Source organism: Sparus aurata, chromosome 22, assembly GCF_900880675.1.
Source record: "Sparus aurata chromosome 22, fSpaAur1.1, whole genome shotgun sequence".
NCBI lineage: Eukaryota > Metazoa > Chordata > Actinopteri > Spariformes > Sparidae > Sparus > Sparus aurata.
Window position 1 is genome coordinate 19,002,716 of NC_044208.1, and position 12,713 is coordinate 19,015,428.

General features: G+C 42.6%; 1 protein-coding gene across 2 annotated transcripts in view; it reads left to right on the plus strand.

The window, feature by feature from the left end:
• The window catches only part of stxbp5a (syntaxin binding protein 5a (tomosyn)), a 104,613-nt gene that overhangs the window by 46,045 nt on the left and 45,855 nt on the right, over positions 1-12,713 (plus strand). For both annotated transcript variants that reach the window (XM_030405181.1, XM_030405180.1), the window contains exon 6: positions 9,215-9,349. In XM_030405181.1, coding sequence (XP_030261041.1) covers positions 9,215-9,349 — 135 coding nt within the window. The remainder of the gene's footprint in view (positions 1-9,214; positions 9,350-12,713) is intronic.

The following is a 12,713-nucleotide window of genomic DNA, read 5'->3' on the forward strand; positions in this document are numbered from 1 at the left end:
TTTTGTCGAGCGCTCAATTGAACCGCACAAAGACAAAACGCCCGCGCATCGTTTGACGCTGGGAAAATCATCATCCTGTCGAGGTTGAGTGGCATCAACTCATGTGCACCAAGGCCCGCCTCTTTATGGGCTCACATACAAAGTAATGGATGCACTGATGCATGTCATGCATTGTCCTCTGTGTTGCCCTTTAGCCCTGCGACATACTGGCAGTCTGTCAAAGGTAATCTTGTTTCTTTTGGCACAGCATGCTGGGCTTCTCAGGGCCCTGAACAGTTGTAAACAGGTATAGATAGATGCAACATTTTACTTGAACCTGGGACATGCTCGTAACGGGTATTATTTCTTTAAGACTAGGCTTAAATCAAATGTAGCTAATTCAATGTAGCATAAAAATTAAGCATTTATTCCATTCTTGACCTATACATGGCTTTATGATATACATTGGTATTGAATTATGTACAAATGTGTGCAGATCAGTTCACTTCATTTTCCCTTTTCTATGAACTTTTTTTTTTTTTTTCAAGAAAGCCACATTGCTAGATTGACTCGGACAGATCTGTAAAACCTATAAAAATCGCACTCACCACACTGCCACTCCTTCCTATCTCCCGGTTTTTGCTTTCGCTCCATTGTTTTCCCCTCTCTCTGACTTGTTGTTCAGAGCTTGACTTTAGCTTGTCAGGGTGTAGAGGACAAAGGGGCCAATTCCTACGTCAACAAAGGGACAGTCACCCAACCAGAACTGCCACCGCCGCCTCCTGACAGGGTGCAGCAGAGTAAAAAGGAAACAACAGCCTGTCACTAGCCCAATGAAACCCTTCATGTTTAAACTACCCCCCCAAAGTACTCCTATGGTATGTCGGTAAAACACAGAGATTCACAACAGAAAGCTTTATTGGACACACCTCTGTAAGTTGTAAGCTGTAAGCTACCGATAGCAGCCTGTCTGCTGTCCAAAGCAAGTAAGAATCCCAATTTGAACTAGAATTCCCAATCTCAGTGCTATGAAACAAATGTCAATATCAACAAGTAGGTGGGCTTTGTTGCGAACTGATCTATTAGAAAAAAATGACGGTTTTGAGTTGTCTCATTTCCCAGTGGTCAGAGGAAACACAGATCAGCTCTCCATAGAGTGAATGCTCGTCCGTTCACTCAATGGTTAACTCTCCCTCTTCACCTTCTTTGCCTCCATCATCAGCAGGGTTCTTGTCCTTTTGCGGTGTGGAGTTACTCCACTTGTTCCACCCTCACCTTGGGACAGCGACCGGGGAAAACAGTGCGTCTTCCTGTCTTGGTTGTGCAACGACAGATGCGCTTGCTTTGTGCCGTGATTTGTCCTTTATCATTGGGGGAAAAATACAGCCCAGTGGCAGGCCTAGCAGCACAGTGAAAGCAGGGGTTTATAGGGAACCAATCTAAACTGGCATTTTTGTCTGTATTTACTCCAGAAATTTAAGGAGGTTTAAGCAAAAATAGTTTTCTATTTTGGGAACATTTACTGAACAGCTTTCTTGCCGTGGGCCAGATGAGAAGCACTTTCACATCTGCGCAATAACCATGGAGCTAGAGAATTGAACTGAATTAGTTTAGCATAGCATAAAGGCTGCAAGCAGGGACAGACTTGCTAATTATTATAGTGTATATACTCTAATACTGTATGTGGTCTTAGAGGGTGTCTACATGCATCTCTCCACCCAGCGAACAAGACTCTGAGAAGTTCAAAGTTGAAACATGTAACTCCGTATAAAACCTACATTTTTTGGAATCAGTATGAAGCATCTTAATTAGTGAGGCTTGTAGTCTTTTTGGACAGAGCCAAGCTAGCTGTTTCCTCCCGCTAAGCTAGGCTGATCGCCTCCTGGCTAGAGCCCCATGCAGACATGAGAGTAGTACTAATTTCCTCATGTAACTCCCAGCAAGAAAGTTATTAAGTGTATTCATTTTGAAATGTTGAATTGTTCACTTAATGGATCAGCATTCACGGAGCACGGCCGTCTCGCCGACGTCTGTCTTTGTGCCTGCTGGCATCAAAAATGAGGGCTAACCATTACTTGTTTTTTTTAAGAGGGTTAAAATGAAATTTAAAAAAACAAGAGCCCGTTCCAATACCCCAGACAGCTCCTTCCTTCCTCCCGCACCTTCCTTCCTTCTTCTCTCCTTCCTTCCCCCCTGATCAGAATCGGATTTGATGGGTGAAAGCAGTGTTGCAGAAAGCCCCTACAGCGTCAGCATCCATTCACATCAGATCACAGGCACAAGGAGAGAGGAGAGGAGGGAGGAGAGGAGGAGTTGAGACAGACTGGGCCTCAGCCAGAGAGCAGTGAGTCAGTCCGTGGGCTGGAGTGTGGGGACGGAGGGAGCGCAAAAAAGAAATCCTGCCGAGTCATTCTTGCGTAGGATGCTCTCGTCACCTTCTGGCCCCGCAGGAATGCACTGCAGATGTGGATGCTATCCTAAATGCAGGGTGATATGATGGGAGATAATAAGAAACGGGGGGGGGGGGGAGCCAGGGTCACCACAAGTATGTGAAGACACACCAGTACACATAAGACACAAATGAGACCTGATCTCTCTGCTTTTTTTTTGCTTTAAGGGGAGATTTTTTGATGATTTCTTGTTCTATTTTACTTTAGCTGCTTACGCTTCTGGAAGCTGATCAGAGTCACTTAATATTCACCAGTAGTACAGAAAGCTGAATCTCAGGTCTTATCCCAGCAGGTGGTGGCCAAACCCGTCTTGAAGTATTTTTAATGAAGACGCTAAAACCTGACAGCATCTACTTAGCAGTTGTCGACATATGTGCGTCAATTAAATGACTTAAAATACTCGAAAGAAATGGGAAGAGCTTACTCCTAGATATTAGTGTGATTAAGGCTGTTGCTGGGCTGTTGATGCGGGATTATTCCCCGTCTCTGACTTAACCTTCAAACTATGCAGATGCATATATTAAAAAAAAAGACTGTGAGGGTGAATTGAAGCCTTGTTTTAATTATGAAGACAAGCACAGGACTGCAGTGATTTTTGTAGGTGCTGTGTATGGCTGAGACAGAGTGTGAAAGTGGCAGAGAGATGTGCTGCAGAGACAATCCATGTGTGTGTACGCAGTGTGTTATCAGATTAGATTCTGCTTAATTGAGACCCTGTGGGAAGATTGGGGTCTCTGGCCTCTCAGATTAGAAAACACTCGCCCCTCCAGCGTGGAGCTTTGCCAAATTGATACTGTATGTCACAGACTGCTGCTTTATTTGTGTTTTCTTACTACAGCAGGAAATCTGTCATTTTTACAACATCTAAGGTCTATTCACTTTTTACAACAACTTTACTTAAACAACTTAAAAAAAAAATATATATATATATAATCTTTAATGCCGTAATACTCTCAATATCTCTAAAACTCTGCTGTGTTCTGATCCTTTCACACAAAAATGCTGGACCGATAATCTAACTGAGGAATATCAGATGCAGCTTTATTAAAGGTGCAATATGTAGTTTCAGGGAAATTTTAATCAGAAGAGAAGGATCTTTAATCACGTCACAACACCGCTACGAATTCCAATGATCTGTCCTCTCAAGTGGCTGTCAGTTTGTCCACCAGCCAACTTTTGTTAACACGAGCTAACATTGCTACAGTGCTGAGTCTAGCTAACCAGCGTTACTTAACGTTGCTAATGTTAATCTGGCTAATGCTAACTAACAACCGAAACAAACTTAATAAAGATACTCTCTTCATTTTCATGAGTAAACCGACCTTACCAAACTGACCTTAAAGGACAGCATTGTTTCACACTGTGATACTTTGTTTATATGTGGCGGACCCTGCCTTTGAAGCGTCCAGAAGTGTTCTTGGGACCTTATTTTTCTCTTAGAACAGCTTTTGTATTCAGTTATGGAAAAGATAAATATTTCTGACTTTATATGACTACCTAATTAATATTATGAATAATAACATTTGGAGTTTGAATGTCTTTTTCAAAACTACATAGTGCCCCTTTAACTATATCATTGTACAGTATGATAAAAATATTCTATTTAGATTTATTTAACATGATTGGCCCATATACTGCGTTCTGCTATTATTGTGCACGCAGGCATTATATTTGCTCATAAATCAGCATTATATTATGTGTCCTGTTACTGTTTCGCTGCTGTGATGACACCAAATCACATTGTTGTACCAAATTATTGTCTTGTCAGCCATGAAGCAGTTTGGTGGTCGCCGCTTTGCTCAAGGGCATTTCAATAAAGGTTTTTCATAAAGTGGGACGTGTCAGCGGATCAAGGCCGTTTGGATGATCGTTTTCAGTCTGGTGTCTTTCTAGTGACAGGCAGGTACGGATTACTCTCATTTGTGGCAGCGACCCTCTCTGATGGAAACATCACATAAAACCATGCATTACAAATGAAGATTTTTCAAAAGTAACCCCCTCTCCCGAATTCATTTCCAGTGAACCATGCTCCAATATGTCTAGCCCACAGTGCAGTTAGCCTCGGAGTTGTGTGTGTGTGTGTGTGCGGCAGGCGTCTGCCATTTCTGAGGCAATGTGTTTGGCCCTGAGCCTGCAAGCTGGCAGCTGCCTTTGTGCGTCGTGACCACTCGAAGCTGGAGATTTCACCAGGAGACACGTGCACGCACCGCAAGTGTGAACGAAGCGACGCACACATTTGTGCAGTTGCACAAACAATTGGAGAAACAGAGAAAATGGACACACACACACACAAACACACACAGACACACACACACACACACACACACACACACAGACACACACACACACATGCACGCTTCTAAACTGCAAGCAGATTTGTATAATTATGCTCCTGACACTGCCTCTCGGTTGGCCCTCTCACGCTGGCTCCAGGAACACTTGATCAGTTCGCCGGTGTGTGCGCATGCACAGATCTAACACATTTATATAGAATGTACATTGACATATAGTACATGTGTAATTACATAAACACAAGCACGTACAGGCACATGAAATACAGAGACAAATAGTCCCCCAGAGACAGTGTTTGTAGGTTGGCAAACCAACACATCCCGTCCTCGCACACGTAGACGAGGCACATCTGTTTGTGCAGATGGAAAAAGGACATTAAATCGAGTAGACAGGCTGCCTACCGGATACAAGCACGCCACAAGTTGTCATGAAAAGTCATGTAGCTCTTCGTCATCTTGCCTGGTTGAGTGAGTCTGCGTGAGTGCGCGTGTGTCAACGATCAACTCTCCTTGTTTGTGATGCAGCTCACTACGCTTACAACCCTGCCTCCTTTAAAAGACGCTCTTATATTAAACATGTCTGTCACATTATTTCATTACAACGGTTCTGGGTTCAGCAACTAAAGCATTCATACTTAATGTTTATCTTAAAGCAGCTAAGCTCTAAAAAAAAAAAAAAAAACCTTGTTGACTTGAAGGTAGGATGCATTGACTTTTTGAACTTACATTTAACAAAAACAAGTATTTTCTTGGCCTTTAACACAACAGTGAATCATGAATCCTGTGTCTCGTGCTTTGCAAACCCACATGTTCAACAACTTTGGAAAAATGAACACACGAGAAAAGAATACAAAGAAAACTCACGTTGCTCCTTGTCAGCCTGCCTGATACAGACGATGCTCGAATGAACACGTGCGACTCCAAATTTGATTCGGCGAGGTCATATTCCTGCCGTATGTAAATGTAGGTTAGTGTGTGTAAGTGTTGTTTTGTGTGCCTCCTGCACAGTTTGTACCGCGCCGATGAAATTTATGTCAAGTATCCTGATGCCGCTCCTCCAAAAAAATGAATATATTCATGTTTGAGAGCGGATCACTGGGGCAGAGAGGGGAGATGAGTGTGTGTGTATGTGTGTGTGTGTGTGTGTGTAGTAGGAGCTGCTACTCCCAGTACCACCCTGGAGCAACAGTGTGAGATAGACTCATGGAGAGTAAGAGTGTGTTGGAGCATTATGACAAACAGGACACTCATAGACACTGCAAGGACATGTTTACACAGATTTTTGTTTTGATATGTGCTAAGTGTATGTTTATCTATACAGAATATATGTATATATTAGGGCTGTCAAAGTTAACGCGTTAATAACGTTAATAACGCGTTAACTACGCTAATAACGCGTTAACGCAACATCCTCTTAACGCCGTTAATTTTTTTAACGCGCGATTAACGCTCGGTATAAAAAAACAAAAAACAAAACGCGCATTGAAAGATTTACGGCCGTCAGTGGCACCTGTAGTCTTGATCCAGAGGGTGGCAGAAAGGGAATCAGAAGAAAATGCAGCAGGGTTGGCGGTTCGGGAAAAACACGGTGGACTGAAAAGTGAGGAAATTGAGAAAGGACTTACCGTAAAATACCAAATAATAGCCGGGGGGTTTAGTTGTTTCAATCACTTAACAGACCAAAAGGCAATTTGGGACAGGCGTTTAATTCCTTCCTCACAATAATCCTGGATGAAAACATTACAAACTTCTCCAGCTTCTCTGTGAATTCTCTGGCATCCTCCTGTAAGTGAAGTTGTTGCGGCGGAGGAAACGATTCAGCCAACCAGCACTCGCTGCAAACTCCTCATCTCTGCTGTCACTCACGGTGGCGGACATTTGTTTCTCCATCGTCCTGATCATTCTGCGGGACACTCTCTCGTGGCGTGCCCGTTTGCTGATAACTCATCCCCGCATGTTTATCTCAGGCTCCTCGCTAGCCTTCTTCCTCCCTCCAGCAGGCAGCCTGGCCCTGTTGCTGTCCTCCTCGGACAGATGCTGAAGCTCAGTTTCTCTCACTCTCTTCTGGTCGACAGAGAAACATCTAGCGGCTGCTTCTCCCGAGTTTTCCTCTGCATATTTTAACAGAAAGTTTGAATTTCAAGTGGTACTTTTTATTGTTTTGCTGCACCGGAGCCATGGCGATCATCAGTGTGATACTGACTGACAGAAAGCAGCACACTGCGTGAAAAAGGCGAAGAAGAAAAACGTGCAGTGTCAGTGGACACCTCTTCTTCCTTAATTTTTTAAAAAATAAAAAATTAGACCCGACATTTATTTGGAACCGGCGGTTATTTACCAAAATATACATCTGCACCGGTGTTTAAAGGGACCCTGTGGATAATTGAAACCCGTATATTATTTGGTCATTTACGGTATGAACGGCAAACTACTTTCGAAACACTGCCAGATGGTTCGGTCGATAGGACAAAAGTTATCTGCATGTACTATCGACATGAAATGACTTACCATCGAAGTACATTGAGTCTCAAATATCACTTGCAAGCCAAACACAGGGCAGATGCAGAGAGCTTGAGGTTGATACAGTTATATATCAACCTCAAACATTATTTGCCAAATATGTGTTAGGAGGAAAGACAATTGCTTCCTGGATTACATTCACTCAAAGCATTTTCTTTCCGTCGAGGAAGTATCACATTATTATATTTTATGGTAGGCTACAAATCACATTTAGTGGTTTCAGACTGCTAAAACACTTGGTTGAAGGTCATGTTGATAACATCAATTTATCTACAGAGCTTGTGGAAAGGTGCAGAATAAAAGTATATATTTTCTGTAAAAACATTATTCTGACTGTAAATCAATAATTCTTAAAACAAAATGCGGGGCCTAACATGATTGTTTTCTCAGGGTTTGTCAGCCGATAGCATAATGTCGGTATCATGCTTCAGTGTGGATGAGTCCTACAGTATGACCCTGATGTTAGAAATCTAGTGTTAGCAAGGTTAATGATGTGTACACTTGCTAGGTATGGTTAGCAAAGTTAGCTAACCCTTGCTAGCTGTCGCTTTGAGGCACCCCCTCTCCTTCTGCTCTGATTGGTCAGTTCTCACAAGCCTGAGCCAGCGTGTTTACAGATCAGCTCTGACAGTGTTGCAACCACATTCGTTCTGGGGGCGTGACTGTATTGTTGTGACCTCACAACCTTATGGAAGTCCGGACAGCTCATTTAAAGGCACAGTTGCTAAATACGCTGTGTGCATTTCTTCATGGATTAGTGATAATTTTACATTATTGAAATAGCATCTAGACCTACTTGATAGTAAAGAAAAGAAAATCTCCTTTTTTCCAGTAATGAACCTTTAAAATGTGTCTTCGTTACGTTGATACTTTTCTTGCATGACACTTTTGCTTATTCACTGCATTTTTTTAGATGCATTGTTGTAATATTACGTAGCCCGGAAAAAGTAATTGAAGCTCTGGGAACTGGGTTATCGTGATCTTTCCTGGAATACTGTATACTAAAAGGCCTGGTTGTATATTTTTTAATCAGTTTTATTAATCCATCTCTCCGACAAGATAGCATTTAATGTGATTACAGAAAGAAAACTGACTTTGTTTTGTCTCAATGTGATATTTTCTTGTCATACCACTGTATATTTACTTAATCCGGCTTTGACAGCAGATTCAATTAGAAAACTTAAACTCAAACATGAGCCAATCTGTCATTGACAAAGGGGAAACACTCCAGTGTGTCCTTCCTGATGGCAAAAAAATAAAATGCAATAGTGGCGTCAAAAAGATCCCGATACAACTTTATTTCCTGTCCTACCTGGACGGTGGGTCCCAGCTGATGATCCTTTGTCTCGTAGATAGAGGCCACTCAAAGGTGTATCTCAATCCACCGTGCGAAAATCAAAAGGATCACTGGAGGAGCTGAACAACCTTGAAATATTAGCAAGCCGGATTACCAAGGTTGTACATTATTATTCGTCAGACGGATTGGAGGTTGAATCGGCGGCTGGATGAAAGAACAAAATGATGAAAAAGGGATGAGAAGATGAATGGATCGCCACAGTTAAGGAGCAAAGGGTTTATAACCTCTCATTAAACTTAAGTCTGATGGATGGATGAAAAGAGGAGATTGGGAGGGGTGATGATGAAAACAGGGGAATTATGGTTGTCTCCTTTCCCCTCGTGTATCCTGTATGTCTGGAGAGAACGGGGCTGATTGAATGACTCAGAGATCTCTTTGCTTTGCCACTCTCATCTCAACTGCTTCGACCTGATGGCGTGGTAAATAATCCTCAAAGAGTTTTGCATAATTCGTCTCGTTATAATGGGATGTCGAGTGATTTTTGAGAGAGGCGTCTGTCTCGCCGCTGTCTGTGTGTACCTCCCCCTGCTTTGTCCACCCTTCCTCTTCCTCTTCCTCTGTCATCCTTGCTACCTTTTTTCTTTTTTGCTCATGCCTGTTCTCCTTTCTCTTCACAGAATAACTTTCTGCCACCTGCCCTTCCAGAGTAAGTGGTTGTACATCGGCACAGAACGAGGGAACATCCACATCGTCAACGTGGAGTCCTTTACCCTCTCAGGCTACGTCATCATGTGGAACAAAGCCATCGAACTGTGAGTGTTGCCACCCAGATGTCACCCTCTGGTGCTGCCACCCACTCTTAATGCCCAGAGAGTTCTTTGCAGTTGCTCTCTCCTTTAAATGCTGCGCAATTTAGGGATCACTCTTAGACATAAAGGCTCAGAAGGTTGGAACCATTTGCTTCTGGAGAACACAAAATGGGTTCTTCGGGGGTATTTGTCAGACTAAGTCAGACTTTAAGAACCATTAATATCCAAAGAACCCTTTTTGAAAGACAGGGGATTGTGCATTGAAGCATGGGTAATAAAAAAAAATCCTCACCCGCAAATATTCAAATGGAACTTTCTAATGTCGATTATCAGGGTCGACATTCGGCATTTTTCCAATAATCGGTATCAGTGGTTTTCCCGTCTGATGCCAATTAATAAATGGATAAACTACTATAAATATTTGCTATTATGGCTCCGATGTAGCATCCTCGCATTCAATGTCCCGCCAACAACAATGTCTAATTGGTTACAGTGCAGTGGAGTGGAAGTATAAAGTAGCAGAAAAAAGGAAATACTCAAGTTAAGTACTTCACAATTGTACTGCAAATGTATTAGTTCCAAATATTGGTGAACTGTCACTTTGATTCCTAGTAATCAGTTTCGGTATTGGCCCTGAAAAAGACAATGTCGGTCGACCGCTAGCTCTTGATCCACCCCTGATGTTGGGTTCAAGGTAGTTCCAGCAGGAACCAAAAAGAGTTCTCCTACAAGGACAATCGGAAGAAGCCTATATGGTTGTAGTCAGCACTTTTATTTGTGTGTTATATGGCTTTTGTGCCCTATGGAGTTTTTTCATCTGGAGGGAATCATTATATGCGGATCAATTTTTGACCACTGCAGGAATCAAACTCATATCGCCAACACTGCAACACTAATCTCCGGGTCTATCAGGTCACCTTGCAGCACTGAAGCGAGGCAAGGGATGCTGATGTTCTCAGCATTTTACCGTTCAAAAGGTTAGTGTGGTTTAATTTTAATGAGATAAGAAAGAATCATTAGTCTGTCTATCATTTTCCCAAACGCAGTATCGGTCTCCAGGTAGCGAGCGACCTGTCTCTTTGCTGTTTCAATGGATTTGTCTGCTTGACAGGCTCCATTTTGGTTCCCTGCTGTAGAGACTTAAATTATTCACTGGAGCGTTTTGCTTCACGCTTCCCCCCCGTCATCCCCTCATGTGCACGGGTGTGTGTGCGGAGAAAGCGGGATGAGAGGAGGGGGGAGGGTGGAACAGGTGTCTGCCGGGATCAGTGTATGGTACACACAGACGACTCGTCTCGTCGACAGGGCTGCAGGGGAGAAAAGGCGAGAGTGAGCGGTGGGAGAGAGAGAGAGAGAGAGAGAGAGAGAGAGGATGGAAGGGAGAGTGTGTGACAGAGAGAAGACGGGAGTGGAATGGATGAGACAGGGCTTTTTGCCAGGGGAAAAGGAGGACATGCAGAGAGGAAGAGTGATGGAGGAGAGGAATGGAGTGGTGGCAGAGGGCAGAGCAGAAGATGGTCCAGGGGAAAAAAAGGAAGTTGTGCAGATGAGCAAGGATAGAGAGGTAGACAGGAAAAGGTTTATAATTAAAGCAAGAAAAGGGCAGAAGAGGAAGGTAAGGAGTGATAATGAGGAGATAGAGGGTAGATGTGGAGGATAAGATAGAGAGGTAGATACTGGTGTTCTTGACAAAGAGGACAAGCAATAACTTCCACTTTTCTTTGCTTAGCTCTCTTCTACTCTTTGTATCGTTCACTTTTACAGTACCTTCCACACCTCCTCGCCTTGTTTCATGTAGGTGTCGATGCTTCTTCCAGTGGCCATTGCATTATTTTAACATATCACCTCCGGGCCAAAGTCTGTCCTGTTGCAAGTGTTTTGTTTTACCTCCTTTCCACCAGGTTAGCTCCGGTTCTTGAACCGGTTCCATTGACGATTCTTGGGACCTTGACGTTCCCACCAATTTTGAAGGAAACCATTGTAAACGTGGATGATTGACATGTGGAATATGACATATCCACTTTGGCTCTTACTTAAAATCAAAGAAAAGCCTGATATATTTTGGGTCTAGCCGGGAGCCAAGTTGTGGTTGGTATTCTCAGAATGGATCAGATTTATTTGCACATACCAAAATGGAAACAGTTCCACTTTGGTGTAAATGTCCCCACTGAGGATGTTCAAGGTGTTATTGATAACACTAAATGTGGCATTCCATCTCCTGCCAACCATTGCATTCACGTCAGAATACTGCTGTTGTTCTGATCATCTGCCACCTCAAGTCATTGCCAGTTTGTTACACTACCTAGAGTTGCTTACACTATCATATGTTAACATTGCTAACACTAGCTAGATGATGTTAATGTTGCTAATGTGGGCAAACGCTAAAGTTGCTTACACTAGCGCTAATGTCGCTAACACTAGCCAGCTAACGTTAGGGCAGGACAGTATAACTAAAGAAACATAAGGCGCTTTTTTGTGGGTATTGTAGGCACCAGGTTTTTTCGAGACAACAAAGCCAGAGATATCATCCTGAGCATTCCTCTTCTATTTCAAAACCTGCTGCCTACATTACCCACAATGCACCGTAGCCACTGAGTGACATCACTGGAGGCCATTTATCAGATGACATGCAGCTTCCTATGGAGCCACAAAAAGGCTTTATAATACTTTTTCCACTTGTGCAGTAGTACTCTCCAAGACCTGTAAACACACCTCAATATGAAAAATGTGTTGGGTTACCCTTTACATTTAAAGTTAAGTTATTATGTTGACCCTGCAAATGTCCAAAAATATGAACAAAAATATTGGAAAATACTCAGAAAGTTTGAAAGTATGTTTTAACTTGTCTATTTACTGGTTTGATGACAAATCTAGTCTGAATACATCAACCATAGCCTCTGGTGGGACGTTGCTAATCCTTTCCAAAACGCTGGCGTTTGTATTAGAATTAGAAACAGAATGTTACGCCACGTTCACATCAAACGAAAGGTCACGCAGCCTGCAAGTGTGAATTTTAAACAGCCTCAGCATCCCTTTCTCCATATCACGAATTGCAGAGGCGATAAACATTGTGGCAAATTCACGATTTCGCTTGTCCATTTCCATTTATATTAGCGATAATAGAATGATATGTACTTAGAAATTACAAGTGACACACATCTTGTTGTAGCTTGTAATATTCTTGAACCGTATCGAGCTGCATCTACACAACTCTCTCTCACGTTCCCACTCTTTCCTGATATCTGACAGGCATACACATCTCCGCATCTGCTCTCATATCCATTTTCCTCAGACTGCAGAGATATTAACTGTAGTCATCATCATACATCACCAAACTTAACAATCTGTTCTAAAACTGCTTTTTTAA